Source organism: Clarias gariepinus, chromosome 13, assembly GCF_024256425.1.
Source record: "Clarias gariepinus isolate MV-2021 ecotype Netherlands chromosome 13, CGAR_prim_01v2, whole genome shotgun sequence".
NCBI classification, from domain to species: Eukaryota; Metazoa; Chordata; class Actinopteri; order Siluriformes; family Clariidae; genus Clarias; species Clarias gariepinus.
This window is the reverse complement of record NC_071112.1, coordinates 28,210,682-28,230,188: the sequence shown is the minus strand read 5'-3', so window position 1 is coordinate 28,230,188 and position 19,507 is coordinate 28,210,682. Positions and strand designations below refer to the sequence as shown.

Here is a 19,507-nt window from a genome sequence, read left to right as displayed (position 1 = left end):
TAATGGGACAGACCGTTTACGTCTGAGAGGAAAAGTGAGAGCTATGAATCAAGCAAGGAAGGACCCTAAATGATAGGCCTCAGAGTTCCAGCCCCGGCCCTGCCTGGAGCTTCTGAAGAGCATGTAGGGGGTTTGGTGTTGGGTAAGGAAGGCTCTATTTCTTTTATTTGTATTGGTGAATATTTCAAATGTCAGTTGGAATAAAAACAATGACATGCATTTGTTGTTTCACTTTAACACTGCCACACTGTGCAGAACCTAAGCCATGCAGGGTTAGACAAAACCAGAACCAATGCCCTTATTTCCGGAATCTCACACAAAGCTTTTTTGAAAGGTTGGCAGCCCTGATACTCATGACTGTGCTGATATACAGTATCTTAGTATGAAAGGTGTATGATTTAGGCCCAGGACAGCTGTACGACCACGTCCAAGAGACACAGGGCTGTGTAAAATTAAATAGATTTATTTAACACATGTGCTGCCAACAAACACATTCAGAGTCACAGGTTAAAGCGCAAGGAGCCTCGTCACGTCTTTCACGTCTTCATTTCAGATTTCACTCTTTTCAAAGTGAAAATGTTTTCTGAGGGAAACAGTCCAAATAACAACAACAATAATAATAATAATTATGATAATAATAATAACAACAACGTAATGCAGAATAGTGAGAGCAGCATGACATACAGTATAACTCGATCACATGGCGAACATCTTGCACAAAACAGTCACTGATTAAATTGGACAGCGCTTTGGAATATTCCTTTAAAAAAATCTATTTGTACATGATGCTAATTCTCTTTATAGGCAAATACTGGTCATTTCTTTGGATTTCAGCTGCGAGGACTTTCTCTGTGTCTTATTTCCAAAACAGGTCAAAGAAAGATGCTAATGCTACTGTAGCACTAAAGCTAACTCTGCAATAACTGTATAAAGAGAGAATGTTTTATTTGTTCCAACCGTTTACGTCTTTTTTTTTTTTTTTTTACTTCCAATAGGTTAATTTTCTCATTGCTTCTTTAATTTTTTAACAGATTTCTTTAAATATATAATGTCTACCTGTTTTACTGTGTGTTTTATTCAATAAAATGTTTGGAATTAAGAGAATGTTCTCTTAATGCTAATGCTAACATCCTTCTTTGGCCCTTTAAAGTTGTAGTTAGAGCTGTTTTGCTGTCGCTCTTTCTTTCAGTACTCTGTAATGTTATAACAGAATGCTAATGCTAATGTTACTTATAGGTACTTTAATGTCAATTCTGTTAGAGGAATCGAAACTGACATCTGTGAACATTTGCCTTTTTTGCTGAAATTGTGTTTTGTTTGTATCTCTTAGGCAGATCTTGTGTGTGTCATATTGTGTGTTTTTTATATTGTGAGTTTTCTTTTTCTTTAGTGTTTGCTGATGGTCATGGTTTCCATGGTTACCAGCTATCTTTTGTTTGTCTAATTATTTATTTACAAAATGGTGTTTCAGGTTTCACTGTGGCTCAGCGAAATGTCCATGCACCCACGCAGACACACACACACACACACACACAGTCAGGTGAGCGCCATGGATGAGCTACTAATCGGTTACACGATATATTTGACCTGTACTTCATCACTATGGTAGCATAAACAGTCTTTTGAATGTCCTCATTTCAGACATTTAGTTTTTTTCCCTATAATTCTGTTCAGCACACTAGAAGTTAAAAACATGGCTGACAGAACTGAGGATCATAACATACTAACATCTACTAACTGCTAACTCACAGTGAATATTTTCCTTCCTATTCTGGTTGACAGTCACATTTATGTTTGTAAATCAACGAAAGCAGTTTCTATGGTGATGTTTAGCTAGCTAACATGGTACTTAGCTAGCTAGCTAGTCCTTTCTATGCTAGTTACCATGTTCTTTCCTATAAGGCCTAATCCTTGTAATTGTTTTTTTTCCCACCAAAATGAACAGACAGCACCTTTTGTGTGAAAATTTAGTATTATAGAATCTTTCGTTGAGTAATTTTCCAACACATTTGAGGTAAATGTTGATGTTCTGGATCATTCTGTCTAATCTGCACACACACTGAGCCTTTGTAAAGTGTGTACAAATGACTAAACGACTTCACAGCTACATGCTACGTAGCATGTTTTTTGTAGTGGATCCCAAGTGAGGCACTGCTCACAAGTTTATCCACACTCAGAAACATGATCACTGAAAATGAAGGCACAGTTCGATGCTAATCATAATCCTAATGCTAATTATTAATAGTTGTAATGAGACTTCATTAGCATTATCCTCAAGTGTCCTGTAGCGAGAGCCTACTTTTACATTGGAAGTGAAACTTTGGTGATAAACGATTCATAACATTGTGTGATTTATATAAAATCTGAAATATTTTTATAGCAATAATAGTTATAAAAAACAGTAGTTTCTGTAAAAAAAAGAGAAGAAAAAAATGTCTTCAAAAATAGTCAAAAGGAAAGATTATGTAATATAATCGATTGATTTAAATCCTCTTCTGATTTCAGGAGTTCACACAAGAACAGAATCACAGAAATGTGAGAGTGTGTTTACAGTGTGACTCAGAAGGTCGAGGTTCAGCCCTGTCGTTAATAAATCTCGCGGTTATGAGTAATCCTCATAGAGCAGAGTGCCGCTGAACATGGTGAGAGGTTCGACCGAGTGTGCCAGTTTCCCCATCACCAGGTCCACACACACTGTGTCATCCACCTGCAGCGGCAGAATGATATTAAACACGGCAAGAGATCCAGGTGTCGGTTTCGTCTCTGCTACCGGCTTGTTCTCAAGGCCCTCGGGCTGATACCCGGCCGAATCCACACGTGCCATTCCGTAGTTTGACTTGGACAGAACTGCTTCGATCTTCTCGTTCTTATGGCCCGTCAGAACAGCGCTGAAGAAGTAATGACCATCCCGAGGAGCTGTGAAGATCCCTGCAAAACGTGAACGATGCTCAGGATCAGGGTGTTAAATAATACAATAAAAAAGAAGTAGGAAATAAAACAATTAGGAAAACAAGCCACAATGAGGTTGACGTGATGACGTAGTGTTCAAGTTCCCCAAAGATCCCGTTTCCCACCCACACTGTGACCTCATATAAGGAAAGTCCTTCTTATGTGGCTTATTTACATAAACACTAAAACCGTGCATTTAAAGAAGGAGCAAAATAAAGAAAGTTTCATGTTTAAAATAATTATCTAAGATAATTAATACACACAAACTGTAAGAATCTGAGACCTTTGTTACCTTGTACAAGAAACCTTTGTTAAAGAACGATTTGATAAGATAAATAATAAAAAAATATAAAAAATAAAGATACGAATGGGTAAAAAAAAGATTTTACCTGTTCGCGGATTATAAAAGTCTCCTTTATTCACAAAGATTTTATCAAACACTATGGTTCCGGATGAAGTCATTGGGTTTGTGAGCGCAGCAGAGAACGAGACCTGAGGAACATTAGCATCAACGCCTGGAAGACCTGGAATATAGAACAAAACCACTCTTTTCTCTTTCCTCTATAGTGTGTATATGTTTGTCCTGAAACCTAAACCATCACATGAAAAAGTAGTAAACACTGACATTTTGAATGTACACACACACACACACACACACACACACACACACACTACTGTACTAATGACCCTTAGCTGCAGCTCTATTCTGATAAGGAACAGCTGCTACGTCTAAAATAGCTGCAGGGCTGCAAAGGGATTATAAATAAATAAATAAATAAATAAATAAAGCTTGTACCGTGTTCTCCTTTGAGACCTGAAACGGAAAACATTGAATTATGAGCACATTTATTTATATTAGTCACATAAAAACTCTTTATACAGGTAATTTTAATTTATTCCTTTTCTTTTATTCTGCATGTACACTTTAAAATACTGTTAAATTCCCAGTTGTTGTTTTTATCCTAATGATTTTACCTGGTGGTCCTCTTGGTCCATCCACACCTTGTTTACCGGGTGGTCCTTGTGGTCCAGGTAGACCTGGAAATCCTCTTTGACCTGTCTCTCCCTGAGGGCCTGGGGGTCCAGGCAGACCTAAAATTAGGAGCCTCAGTGTTAACAATGGCCTTTTACCTGAAAAAAATGTCTCTGTCTGTGTTTGGACATCTGATCTTTAAAAGGCTATTTCCTGTTTATATAACATCTATAGGAACTGATGAAGAAATGATACTTTGCCTGTGCAGGTTCATTTACGAAAGAAAGTCAGATTTAGTAAGTATCTAGACAGTATTTCCTGTTTAATAAAACCGGGAAAAAAGCCTGGAGGTCATGTCATATCATTACGCTTGTGTTTGGCTAATCCCAAGGTAAGTAACAGTATAATCAATGAACAGTACTGATGGAACTGTGACTCTGGTTCTTCAGGATTCTCTTCCTGCATGTACTGTATATCGGCTTTATAAATATATTACCATAAGCATGCATAAAATATGTTCATGAGAAACAGACCTGTGAAGTCTTGCTCCATCAGGCTCCTGAACTCCTTGAGAAGATGCAGCATGGAGGAGTTGAGCTGTTTGATCTTGCCGTGGATGTTCTCCAGATGTGTACTCTCCATGGTGTCGATGAAGCTGCTGTGGTGGATCACGGTCATGTTCAGCCCGTTCACGCAGCTCCACAGCCCGGTCACGTGCTTGTTGATTCCTTCTTTGATCTTCTGCAAGTTCTCAGATACAGAGTCGAGTCGCCCACAAACCCCCTCCAGTTTAGTAATCCTCTTCTCAAGCCCGTTGCCTGTTCTCTCCACAAAGTTGTGTCCGAAGCGTTTGATGTCACGATCGATGTTGTCGAAGCGCTGCTTACTGTCCTCAATGTGCTCCGTCACTTCCTGTTGGATCTTATCAAGCTCAGAGATGATTTTGTCCTTTGTGTTTCCCAGATCAGTGATAACGCTATCGTGCTTCTGGACGCTATGCTCCAGACCTTTTAGAGTGTCGTTGATGGAGCTGAAGGTTAAAATGACTCCTGATAACTCACCCTGGATTGATCCAAGATTAACATTGTTGCTGCTGATCACGCTGTGGCCATCCAGGGGTCTCTGAGGTCCATCCAGATCTCCGGGTTCTGTTCCTGTGCCTGTTGGAGTCTCCAGACAGATCTTGCATTTTTCCACATCCACTTTAAGTTTATTTACTTCCTCTTCCAGGCTGCTGCACCCGTCTGAGCAACCTGAATCCACCTTGCCCTTGATGTCATGCAACTCTATTTGCCACTTGTCCATGGCATGGTTTGTGATGTTCTTGAGCTTCCTTAGGTCATCTTGCACTGTCCTACAAAGGTCAGACTGACAGTTCTCAATTTCAGTAATGATACGAATAAAATGTTCTCCATTGTCGCCGGTCACTTCTTTGATCTTGCGCACATCATTGTTAAGATCGATCACTTTGTCCCGTAGCGTGTCACCAGAAACAGAGAGATCTTTGAGCCTTGTGTCAAATCTCTTGATCTCATCCTCATTGGCCACAACCCTCCATTCCAGGGACTTGACTGTATCTGTTTCTTCAGTAGGAGTAATTCCACTTCCTCCTGGGGGTCGTCTAGAACCAGAGAATGAACAGCATTCATTTATTCTCCGATCCATATGAGCTGTGGCATTCTGTACTCGGGACAAGCGCTTGTCCAGGTCAAACAATGTTTCTTTCACGTTCCCAATGTCCATCTCCATATATTTGATTCTCATGTCTTGACTACTGAACTGATCGTTGAACTCCTTGCGCAGGTCAATAAGGCCTTTTTGGAACAAATCCTTCAAATCGTTCTCCATGTATGCACAGTTGTCTTCTGTCCTCTGTACTGTGCTGTTAACCCGTCTTTCCAAATCTTCCAGATAGCCATTGATAGTATCCTCTAGTCTTCCTCCTCCACTTCCTCCTATTCCTCCAAAATCTCCACCACCTCCTGTTCCTTGAAGTTCTTTCTCCAAACGATCCTCAAGGCTGGTGCAGGTCTCAGAAGTTGACGTTACCCTCTTATCCACATCCCTGAGAGTCGTCTCGAGATCAAGGATTTTATCACAACAGGTTTGAGATCGACTCAGATCCCGACGCAGGCCATCCAGATCCTGGCGGTGACGCTGTTCCAGATCATTGATCTTCTTTTCCAAGGCTGAAATCCTGTCCCTGTCACCCTGCTGCTCTTTCCGTAGGTCATTGACACCAGCTTGGCAAGCAGTGCAGGACTGGGAAACCCGTCTTTCCAACTCACGCAGGATTTCCTCTTTTAGGGTATTGAATTTGCCTCCATCATGGCTGCCCAGATCGTTTCCGCCTTTTCCGTTAACCAGGTGATTATTGATGCTATGAAGAGTTATGTCGTGAGCCTGAGTCCGATTGTCCAGCTGGTCCAGTTTGGTCTGAATGTTGTGAATCGTTTCCTTCATTTCTGGCTTTGCAGCATCTGCTGGTGTCATCCCACCGCCAGGCTTTTTCATCTCTTCCTGAAACTTTTCATTCATGGCGCGTAATGTAGACTGCAAATCATTAAGGTCTTTGGTCAAACGTTGGATTTTATCTTCCATCTGTTTCATCTTTTCGTTGTCAACTCTCCCTAAACATAAAACAGGATCACTACTTTTATATCAATACTGTTATATTGTCATAATTTTGTTTTTCAGAAAAGCATAACCGCCTTAGAGACAATAACATAAACTGCACTAGGTTTTCTACCAGTCGATGGGCAATAATTTTTTTTTTTTTGCCAAATTTATTTAGCTGATTTTAAAGTATAAACCATACCACTGCCTCCATTCTGTCCGTGTCCTGTGTGTCCTGGGTTCGAGGGTTTAGGCCACGGTCTTGCTGTGGAAATTTGAGTGACAGATCCTCCATTCCCGCCACCATTATGAGTGTTACAGTCCTCTCCGCTGTATCCATGGCAACACTTCCACTCCATCTCACTGACCATTTTGTATGCTATCTTATATCTGGGCCTTAAATACGTCCGATACCTTTAGTACACACATGAGAAGAAAAGAAACAGTTTAGAGACAAAGTGTTGACTTTTTGCAAAAAAAGGGTTTTGTAACAGTGTTCTTAGCATAAATGTGTGTGGGTACAATATACAGTACAATAACATTTTAATATACATATGTTGTACAAAAAAATCTGAAATAAGCTTTTAAATATGTGGCTAGAAATGGTTCCCTGAAGAGTTCTTCAGTATTTCTTTTGATTTGACTGTTTATGGTTCAAAATTTTAAAACACTCAATCTTTAAAGAACTTAAAGATTTAAGTTTAATCTTTCTGAAAAGTAAACATTCAATTCTAGGGTTTTACATAGACCCTTTAAAGGTTCCCACAGAGGGACAATTAAGAACCATTAATAGTGATGTATGTATACCTTACTGCTGTATAGATTCGGTTTGTTAAGCCCTACACAACAGTGTTCATGGGAAGGTGCTCAGCTGAAATATATCTAGGCTCTATTATACTGATCATTCTATTTACTCCTTAAGTAGAGTTCTTGGTAACCCTGTAGTCAGAGCAGGATTGAGTCGTTTAGTTGACAAAAAGTGCTGATGTTATAAAGGCTGATTCCTGCGGTTGTGGACTTTGGAATGATTCGTCATCTCATTCCTTACATAGCCCTGTGTGTATGTGTGTGTGTGTGTGTGTGTGTGTGTGTGTTAGCTACTCCTCATCCAACTGTTTCTCATCATGCCTTTGTTTTGTGTTCTGTTTCTCCCTTTCTGTTGTCAGCCAAAATGAAATGTCTTCAGCGTCCCATTTTTTAGACACCGCTCGCTTAGCTGGGACGCCTTTCATGTGTTCTTAAAAAAATAAAAATTAATTTCTTTAATTCACAAGTGTGGTTTTGTCTGGGACAAAACTGTGTAGAAAACCTCAAACTATATGGAGAGTGATGTTACTGATGTTATTAAATCTCAAAACTTCTTTAAATCTTTTAAAAATATATTTATGGTTTTCACTAATTATTCAGTTAGAAGATTAGTCAGTTTGCTTTGAGAGTGAAGAAAAAACACACGCGGTTATACTTACATTAGAATACGGGGGCACTGCACACCCCAGGCACACGGCTGATACTCAGGCTTCACGTATGTCTCCACTCCATCCTCTACCACACAGCTCACTGTCTTTGTCACCACATATGCACACCAGTTCCTATACAAAAACACACACAAACACAATAAAAAAACAATAAGTTTTAAGGTGTTAAGTGTTGTGTTGGTGGTGTTTTTAGGAATCAGTTCATCATTTAAAAAATCGTAGTTTATTGCAGCAGTGACTTTTGAGTAATGTGTGCTCCCACTGAGCTCAATCCACAGATGCCCAGTTTGAACCTGTATAGCTTTCGTCTTTCTCTTCTGTATTCTTTAAAGCTTGTATTATTTTCTAACGTATTTATTTTTCTGAGTATGATTTCATAATTGCTCTCCCCTGAATAGACTCTTTGATTTATTGGAAACTGTTATTCGTTCTCATTATTCCTCCACGTCCTGTAGTTTAGTTCACGCCACACATTATTTCCTGATGTCACTCAATCATTTTTTAGCAGATGTGACAGACAGGAAGTTCAAACTCAAGTCACTGATGTTCAACAGGAATTCAAGGTTTCAATTCAATTTAAAGCTTTATCTCTGACTGTGCCGAGGCTTCTGTGTTTTAGCAAGACACAAGCACATTGTACACTAGCCGCTATAAAAAGGAGAAAACGCTTGCTAGCTAAGTAGCTAATTACGTCTTTATTACAGCTATTATATATATAGTAGTACCTCTGCATACAAATTTAATCCGTACAAGTGCCAATGTCTTAGTTTTGAATGGCTCACATGCAACTTAGCTTAGTTCGTTCACGTGTATGCTGAAAATTCATTCCCAAAGTGAAAATTCATAAGGTGGGCCGTTTGTACTGTATATATACCACTGTACAGTATACCACTGTATATATACGTATATGTGTACAGATAATGTGTCATGAAGCAAGTTTGTTTCTGTTGTCACTTATGTTATGGAAGCTACTACAAACCCTTGTTCCCATACCACCCTCTCTTTTTTCTCTCTCTCTCTCTCTTTAAAAAACAGCAGCTTGCCATCTTAACTCCTCTGTCCCGAAGATGAGGGAAAAAAAATTGAATTTAAAGCTTTATCTCTGACTGTGACAAAGCGCTGACACTGGAGACTCCTTACGCTAATTTTACACAAATGAGTTTTAAATGAGTTGTTACTATAGATGCCATGATGTAGGTCTCCATCGCAGATTTCTCTTTCTGTCCTGAGGGATCTGAGCCAGACAGGACCTCTGAACCTCTGACCTGTGTGTGATGTGTGGAACAGGAAGTGGTTAGCATGAGTGGTGCGTAGGTTCTGAGGTTCAGTTTTTTTGTGCCAAAGGAAGAAAAGTGTGTGTGCGTGCGTGTGTGTTTATCCTGTGAGCTGTATTTTAAACTAGTTGCATACACAAATGAAGCACAATTTCCCTAAAAGTAAACCAGATGCTTGTGGGAAGTCTTTTATTGGCTCCGTTTATATCAGCTAAAAACACACATTAGGTCCTTACAGTATGAATCAGTATTTGGTGTCTTTTGGTACACTAAACAGGCAAAAGTATGTGCACCCATACATCATCTGTTGTATAGGATGGAGCATTATAAATTCATTAAGAGAACACAAATATACCCCAAACCCGCATCCAGCAAGACGATCATCCTGTGAGGTCTAGTGATGGGAGGTTTGAATCATTTTAGTGACTCGGTGCTTTAAATCTCGTTCATCAAAATGAACGAATCTTTTCGAAGTCATTTAGTTAATTTCGTTCTTTTGATCAGAAATAAAATAAATTGTTGCATTTTCAATAAAAAATTACCCAACAATACCAATAATAATTTGGCTATAGTTCCAGTAATGAAAATATTACAATGCAGCTAAGGACATATTATAATAAACAGAATGAGCAGCTCACCTCTTATATCTTCCAATCTGAGTCGTTCATTCTTTTGAATCTATTGCACCGCATAGCGTCTACGGGAGTCACGTGACAAAGGAAGGAATGACTAGGGACTTGAACCGTTCAATTCTGTTTCCTGTGTACTGCACTGCATAGCATCTATGGGAGTCACGTGACAAAAGAACGAACGACTCAGGATCGAATGGTTGTTCAAAAAGAACGAATCGTTCATGATTAACCCATCACTAGTGAGGTCCATGTTCCAGGAGAAAATGGTGTGTTAAGGTTGGAGTAGAAGAACTCAAGTGTCCTGCACAGAGCCCTGACTGAAGCCTAGTTTGTGCTTCCGTACACAATTTATACCTGTACTGTAAGTATATGAGAAGATTTACTTACTCACTCACTCATTCATTGTCTATACCATTTAATGCATTGTTGCAGGGAACCTGGAGCCTATTCCAGGAGGCTTAGGGCACGAGGCGGGGGTACACCCTGCACGGGGTGCCAATCCATGGCAGGGCATGAGAAGAATATGTTGAATAAAAATATTTGGGCTTTGCTGCAGCACTCACACCTGATGGCTCAGATTAAAATCCACAACACATTTCTTAACATCTTCACCCCCCAGTTTCCTGATCCCTCCCATTCCCAGAGTGTGACTGCACAGGTGTGTTAACATTTACACACAGATAATGGAACAGATAATGTGTGAGCGGAAAAACGGAAGCAGCTCAGATCTGTAATTACAGCCAACATGTGGTGTGTTTTCCCTCCATGCGGCTCAGCAGTGTTAAATAAAAAGTGTCAGAACGTTGATCTTACACACTGCCTGTGTTTTTGACTTTATTAACATGTTTTCAACATCATGACACACATACAGTACATCCCAAAAAATGACAGATCCCTATAACCCAACTATAACAACATTGATGTGCTTAAGGCAATGTGTGAGTCAAATGTTGGCCTGGCACATTGATATCAGGTCGTGATGGTTGTTGAATGTTTTAAATGCCCTCAATCATTTAATAATTTAATAGCTGTGGGTGAAGGAATGCCCAAGCTTATGAGACACTTATACACAGCTTGGTCTATGATTAAGTTTAGGTTCAGGTTTAAGAAAATCCTGACTTAAGGGTGTAACAATACGGGTCTCACAAGGGGCAGAACTGAGATACTCTGTACTGTTCCGAATGGGCGGATCCGCAGACTGCTACCCTGCGGAGTCCTGAACAGGTAGAGGTGCGGTCATCCTGACGCGCTTTTGCCAGGGTGACAGTGCCGTAAGCAAAATCAGCATGGACGTGCTGCACCTGGGAGTGTGTCTATTTAAGGGCTATGATACATGCACACTTTGTGGTAACACCGTGAATGGTTGCAGATCCAAGGACACGCCCAAGACAATTGACGTTATTAAGAGAGAGAGAGAGTGTGAGAAAGCTTGCGAACGTGAACAGTGAAAAGCACATAAAGTCACCTATAAATCCTCGGAAACGGCGGACTCTCTTTTTTAGTTTCCGGAGGCCCCGTCCGGTCTCGAGGAGACGGGGGGGGGCTCTGTTCATTTTGTGGTGTCATTTTTCTCTAGTTTCTTCTCAGTTCCCAATGAACAATTCCACACTATATCCAAACAGTAAGGTCCTCCCATGCGTGTCTCATAAGCCTCCACCTATTTCGTTGACCCCCTCAGAAGCCAGCTTAAGGGCTCTTATTAATATTATTTCATCCCATGGTGTGGCTCCCTAATCCGCACCACGTAACAAAGGTCAGACTGTGATCTTGGTGATCCAAACGTACACTACTGATAGAAACAGAATCCTCAATAAACAAGGCACACTGTGGAGAGGGAACACTAGATCTGTGCGTTCACTGACACACACACACACACACACACATACAGATTTCCAGATAAGAATTGTTATTATTACGTTATCAGGATCTTTTCAGTGGAAACAACCACACTGTTTTTGTGTGTGAAAGTTTAGTGGAACTAAAAGCACAGAGCTACAGCGAGAGAAAAAAAAAAGAGAGAGAGAGAGAAGGAAAAGAGAGAGAGAGAGAGAGAGAGGCGAAAGCCAGGAAGGCAGTCTCAATTGCAGGTCTCTCTCTGTCTGTTTCTTCTTGTATGTCTGTCACTATGATAATGACCCATCTCCTACATCCTCACACTGATACTTGTCCTAAAATATTCACCCCCTCTCACACACTAGATTACTGTTTCATCTCAGCCGAGTCTGAAAGTCTGTCTGTGTGTCTGAGAGATTTTAATGGACACCGCTGTCTTTCATCACTTCCCGTCCTCACCACAACGGCATCCAAAAAAAAAATGCAGCTTTCTGATGCATTCACATCAACATACAGTAGATTAACCCCAGGATGAGATTAAATGGAACACAACCTACAGTACACATTTACAGAAACTATGTAAGTTGCAAGATCCTGTTTCTTTATCTGACATGACACAGACAGAGGGATTACAGGTATAACATACAGCAAGCTGTGGACTTGAAATAACAACCTTTAGATACAACTCGTAATGCATTGAAACCACTGAAGCGCCTCTCCTTATGAAGCAGCAGGCAGAATGAACATGGTTTTGACACATCACACACACACACACACACAAACAAACACTGGGAACCAAGGACGCAAAGGGACAGAAGGAGAAAAGCCACGACATCAAGACTAACAAGATCAGACAGATAAAGCTGAGAGTGTGTGTGTGTGTGTGTGTGTGTGTGTGTGTGTGCAGGAGATTGAGAGTTAGATAGAGAGAAAGAGAAAGAGGTTCAATTCTAAACAACGCTGGTAAATTTAAAGGGAAAATAAGAGCTTTTTTAAAACTTTTTTTCACTCTGATGTGTTTTCAGTAATTCCCGTCGCAGTCTGCATTACACACTGATTGCATCACAGTGGTGTGTGTTTCTCATTTCCAGCTAAAACACTCCAGAGACCAGCACAGCGATCTGCTGAAGTTTTAAACACACACACACACACACACACACACACACACACACACACACACACACCTCCAATAGTTCTGCTGTGTTTGTAAACAGGCCAATAACTAAATGTCTGCTGTGACTCAGGGCTGAGTGATATGAACATAATATCCATATCGTGATCAACAATGCAACAATACAAATTTTCAAAATATTGGCGATATCATTAGCAGTTTTGCAACGCTCTGTCTGGATGATATATACTGATATAATAAATATTTATTTTCATAAAATTCCTCATAATGCTTCAGTTGGCAGTTTATTAACTAAGCCCAAGATAGTGCTTTGTGGAAATGTCGTGTGATGTCATATTTTCTCTGCTGACACTGGAGACTCCTTCCATAAATGCAAATTAATGTCTCCTTATTTTAATAAAACTTCACCATATCACTGATCATTTCAATCTTTTTATTACCAATAGAGTGTGTGCTGCACACATCCCTGCCAATGAGCTGTTACTATAGAAACGATGGGGTATTAGAAGGAGCGTATTAATATAAACCTGCAGTACTCTCAGAGCTGCAGTTATAGAGAATTAATCATAAACACCCTTTGACCAACCAGAGCTCAGAATTACAAAGCAGCACTATGGAGTAAGTATGCATATACTAGTGTATTATAACAGTATTATTTAATTTATTAGTGCTCTAAATATTTATTACCATCTAAAGGTGTGTGTGTGTGTGTGTGTGTGTGTGTGTGTTGGGATGAGGGGTTGTGTATGTTATTACTGTTATTAAAGTGCTGCTGTGAGTCATTAGACTGAAACACTGCGTCAGAAAGGAAACCCAGATACACACACGTCACTCCTCGAGCTGGAACTGCTGCTCATAATCACACACACACACACACACACACACACACATGCCAAACTCCAGTGTTAGGGTGGGTGTGCTGGAAAGGAAGTAAGGGGGTGAGAGAGAAAGAGAGAGAGTCTGTTTTTCTGTGTGTGTGTGTGTGTGTGTGTGTGTGTGTGTGTGTGTTTGTTCACCCAGCTGTTTAATGTGACTGACTTTTCAGTGTCTGTCTGATTCTCTTGATGATAAGAGTGTTTTTGGATGAAAGATACTTAATTGAGCAGACCTATGCAGTCTCTGTGGGATTAGGACGAGGCCAGTGTTTAGGCTTTCATCCCATCCGCTGTGTCACTTTTTAACACTTTTTAAGTTCCCTCAGGCAAGGCAATGGTGTACAGGATGAGTGTAAGACACAGCTGCTACACAAGCTGCTTAAAATTCCTGAAACTCTGTTCCAGCAGCACATCTGCAATTCCCCAGTACATTTGCCTTATACAATTACACACCTCCCCTGCATACTTTCCCCGCTATACTTCCTCTATACACTTCCAGCATCCCCCTGCATACTTCATTACTACCCCATACACTTTACTTATACAGTAATGTTTAAAGAATAGTAAAACCTCTTTTAATTAATTGTGTTGCCGTGTAAAAACCTAATGAAAATCATCTGATTGTAGGGTTGGTATTAGACAAATACAACCTCAAACTAACAACAACAGTTTGGGCTACAATTTTTTGGCCTATTTTTTGTTAAATAAATAATGGGATAGTGAAAAAAGGTATATGTTGTTCATCCTTCAAGCTTGTCTTTGCCTAATACTGCGACCCGCTAAAATGAGATTATTTTTAGTATGATTTTACACAAAATCACGTATAATTAAAAGGGAGGGTACTAAATTTTACACAAGACCAGAGTATAGTATAGTATAGTATAGTATAGTATAGTATAGTATAGTATAGGGTAGAGTAGAGTACAGTAGGGCAGGGTAGGGTAGTGTTGTTTAGTGCATTGTGGTATGGTATGGTATGATATACAGTAGTGTTGTGTGGTATAATATAGGGCACTGTAGTATAGTATAGTATAGTATAGTATAGTATAGTATAGTATAGTATATGGGTAGTGTAGTATAGGGAGTATAGTATAGTATGGTATAGTATAGTATATGGGTAGTGTAGTATAGTATAGTATAGTATATGGGTAGTGTAGTATAGGGAGTATAGTGTAGTATAGTATAGTTCAGTACAGTATAGTACAGGGTTGTGTATTTTATTGTAGTGTAGTATAGTATAGTACAGTATATGGGTAGTGTAGTATAGGGAGTATAGTATAGTATAGTATATGGGTAGTGTAGTATAGGGAGTATAGTGTAGTATGGTATAGTATATGGGTAGTGTAGTATAGGGAGTATAGTGTAGTATAGTTCAGTACAGTATAGTACAAGGTTGTGTATTTTATTGTAGTGTAGTATAGTATAGTATAGTACAGTACAGCATATGGGTAGTGTAGTATAGGGAGTATAGTGTAGTATGGTATAGTATATGGGTAGTGTAGTATAGGGAGTATAGTGTAGTATAGTATAGTTCAGTACAGTATAGTACATGGTTGTGTATTTTATTGTAGTATAGTATAGTATAGTATAGTATAGTATAGTATAGTATAGTACAGCATATGGGTAGTGTACTATAGGGAGTATAGTGTAGTATGGTATAGTATAGTATAATGGAGTGTTTCCAACCTCCAAAAGGTGGACCGCCTTGCAACAATCCAGCCCATTCCAGTCCTGCCCATATGCATACATTTAATCATACTATATGTGTAACTATGATATATATATAGCCTATAGCAAATCTGATTCCGACAACCTCACAGCCTCAGAGCAGACAAAGGCTCACGCACAGAAGTGATCTTTGGTGCCCCCTTGAGGAGGACACGGACCTTGATAAATGCACAGTAGAAATCAGAGTTATGTTTAATAGTGAAAGTAAGACTATTTTCACACACAGTGTGATGAGAATTTACGTGATTTGGACTAAACAACTGTGTGTTCATAAGAAACAAACTTGTTAGTGAGACCAATCAGAGAAAAGCTTTAGTTTGTCTTTAATACTAGGGAACATAGTGTAAAGATTGCATTTTGAAGCAATGGGAAAAGGTCATGTGGTCTGATGAGTTCAGATTGAGCCTATTCCAGATCTCTGGGCGCGTCAGGGTGAGAAGTGAAGCGCATGAGGCATGGCGCTCTCTGTACAAGCCCATGGAGGCAGGCTTATAATCTGGGGTTGATTCAGTTCAGTTCAGGTCTGAGCTCAGCAACGTTAAGTGGCAATAAAAAAAAGTTAGCCGACGACCTGAAGTAAAAAAAAAAGTATTGAATGAACAGAAGTTGGAAGTTGGAAAGTTTCTTCTCTGATTGTGAAAGAGTGCTTCTGGGAGCATGAGGAATCATTTTTACACATGAAATGGCCTCCAGAGTGTCCTGACCTTAATCACATGGAAAGTGTTTGAGATGTGCTGGAGAAGGCTTCATGGAGTGGTTCTACTTTCCCGTCATCAGTCACAAGATCTCGGCCAAAAATTAATGCACCTCTGGACTGGAACAAATGCTGTGACTTTCCATAAAGTTTTGAAACAATGCCACGATAAGCGCGCGCTCCAGATAAATACCAGAGTGTGTGACTTTTTGGCCAGGCAGTGGAGTAAGAACCGTGGAATTAAACGGGATCGCACAGTCGGAAAGGCTGTAGTGGAACGGTGGGCTTTATAAGCGTTAATAAATCTCTGTATGATTCACTGATTCTACGTGTGTGTTCTTTTAAACTCCTGTTTCATGTTAGACACGTGAATGGATAATATTTAATATTACTGATGTATGTACTGTTAGTCATCTCAGTAAAGCTGTATAGTCTTTTCCCTCTATGTTAAACTTCCTACGAGTGTTTATTTATTTATTTGTTTGTTTGTTTGTTTATTTGCATATTATTTTCCTAGTTATGTTTCTTGCCATGTGTGGTGAGTGTGCTGTACCTATGCCTGCTGGCGGCTCGGGGTCCGTCCCCGGTTTGTCCCTGCTCCCTGTTCCCTGCGTAAAGGCTGTAGCGCTGCTGTCCTCCCCATGAAGCTCCACACATACTCACACACACTATCAGAAGAACCAGACTACCCCCGGCCATGCTGTAAATCCGCCCCACACACCGCAGAAGCGGTCGATCCCCGGCTGTAAGTCCCGCGTCCTGAGTTTAATCCCGCAGAGACGCGCGCGGGGAGAGACGCGCACAGAGCCTCTCCATGAGCTCCAGCCTCCGCAGATGTGCTTTAAAAAAATCCTTCTCACTGATTAACACAACTGAAATTCACTCCACCATCCCTGTGTGCCAAAGGGTTGTAGGTTTTAGACTCCGACCTGCTGAAGTCCTGGTCCGAACCGGGGCAGAAGCGCGCAGGACTTTTTTCTTCACTCGGACTGACTGGGGTAGTTTGGAGGCTCATTCTGGCCCCCCACCCTCTTCTCATTCTCCTCTTACCTCCCTCCCCTTACAACCCTAAACCCTCCCTCATTCTCTCTCTCTCTCTCTCTCTCTCTCTCTCTATCACCCAGATAAGTGCTCCAGCAGGACAGATAGCTCAGGAGGTATAAGCTCATCTACTCACTAACATCTCCACATCACATTATGGAGCACCACACTGGCCAAAAGTTTTGAGAATTAAACGAATATTAATTATTATTAATAAGTCTGCTGCTTCAGTGTTTTTAGATTTTTTTTTGTAAAATCAAGCATTTCATAAATATCAAAGACTTTTATTGACAATTACATTAAGTTTACACAAAGAGTCAATATTAGCTGTGTTGACCCTTCTTTTTTTATGACCTCTGTAATTAGCCCTAGCATGCTGTCAATCAACCTCTAGGCCACATCCTGACTGATGGCAGCCCACTCTTGCATAATCAATACTTGAAGTTTGTTGGAATTTGGAAAGTTTTGTTTGTCCACCCGCCTCTTGAGGATTGACCATAAGTTTTCAATAGGATTAAGGTCTGGGGAGTTTCCTGGCCATGGATCCAAAATTTCAATATTTTGTTGCCTATGCCACTTAGTTATCACGTTTGCCTCATAGCAAGGTGCTCCATCATGCTAAAAAAGGAATTGTTTGTCACCAAACTGTTCTTGGATAGTCGTCTCTAAGGATGTTTTCAAAATTGTGAGTGACTTCTTTGGTCGAGAAGAAACCACACATGTAAATGGGCTTTTGAAAGGATGCTTTACTGTTGGCATGAAACAGGAAAAAATAAAAATAAAAATTGAAAATCTGACAAAAAGATTTAAAAGCAACGAAGCAGCAAATTTTGTGAAAATAAAATTTGTGTTATTCTCAAAACATTTGGACACAGCTCTATTTCAAATCAATATTTGTAAGAAAAATATTTGGACTCATTTACATGCAGTAAAGTGGAATTAACTTTTAGCAGAATCTACTGTAAAGAAACAACAGCTGTTTATCTCCATCCATCGATCTAGAAACCTCTGTAGTCCAACTAGGGACTGTGGAGGCTAATGGTGACCTCTGTATTTGGTCTTTTTTTTACGGGGTCAACATTGACATGCTTATTTACATACTATGGGCATTTTCGGGAATGCCAATTAGTGTAGTATGCATGTTTTTAGACCATGGGAGGAAACCACAGTACCCAGAGGAAACCCACCTAGCACAGGGAGAACATACAAACTCCATGCAGGCAGACCCCAAGACAGGATCCTGGAGGTGCAAGGCGACAGGGCTAACCACTGTGCGGCCAGTCATTTATTTGCTATTCCCTAAAGCATCTAAAATACCTAGCATCTCACAAAAATGCACTAAACTTTGTTTCCTGTCACTTCTGTGATTCCCTAATTTACTGCAGCTTTACAATCTGAGCATCTGGATTTGGTACAGAAACACAATTAGGCTTTAGAGTACTCTTTAGGTTAAGGTTCTACACTTTCTGCATAAAACAGGTACCCTTGATGGTACCCCAGTAGTGTCTGCTTGTTTATTGGTTGATTCCATGGCACATGCTTGTACCTTTAGGGCATATATTGTGGTTTTAAAACTTTAAAATATGAATTAAGATTTACTTACATACCTTACATACCTGTACAGTACCATGAAAAAGTATTTTCCTCCTTCCTGATTTTTTGGTACATATTTTTTACACTTAAATGATTCAGATGATTGATGTTGAAAAATACTTTTTCATGCCACTGTATACTATTTTTACATTTTCAGATACATATTAAAGGTAAACAGTTAAGGTTCCCTCATAAACACAAAGAAAGGTACTATTTAGTACTCTCCGTGTGATTTTTTTTCTTATAACCTTTATGTGAGTCCTGGTTTGTTTTAGGTACAATTCAGACCAAAAATAAAATGCTGATGGTCTTTCCCATGCTATGAATAAATTCAAATAACAGGTTAGCTACATTAGCTTGTTAGCACTGAAAGCTACAATGCCAACGAGGCTTTCCGAAGTCAGTGCTATTTTCTGTAAAATCTGTGCATGTGCATGTGTTCTTTAAAACAAATGACAATGAAAAAAAGAAAGTAATTATTATAGTAATTATTATTACTCTAATATAGATAATTAAGGTGTGTGTGTGTAGGGGGCTTTTTTATCAGTCTGTTGGGGGTACAGTATGTGGAGTATTTCAACAATGTGAATGGGGTGTGTGAGCTGTTTTAGCACAGGTGATTCTACACACAGACACACCCTATAATAGTGTACTGAGTTGACCTTTTGACCTCCCCACTTTACCCCTGCAGT

General features: G+C 39.9%; 1 protein-coding gene across 1 annotated transcript; it reads right to left on the bottom strand.

The window, feature by feature from the left end:
- Positions 1 to 447: 447 nt before the first annotated feature.
- emilin1b (elastin microfibril interfacer 1b) lies at positions 448 to 17,194 on the bottom strand. The gene is made up of 8 exons (XM_053509543.1): positions 16,735 to 17,194; positions 8,005 to 8,127; positions 6,741 to 6,952; positions 4,456 to 6,552; positions 3,925 to 4,041; positions 3,746 to 3,763; positions 3,339 to 3,473; positions 448 to 2,928 (listed from the first exon to the last, which is right to left on the bottom strand). Exons 1-8 carry the CDS (start codon positions 16,878 to 16,880, stop codon positions 2,603 to 2,605), a joined length of 3,174 nt encoding a protein of 1,057 aa, XP_053365518.1. The 5' UTR covers positions 16,881 to 17,194; the 3' UTR covers positions 448 to 2,602.
- Between the last annotated feature and the right edge of the window lie 2,313 nt (positions 17,195 to 19,507).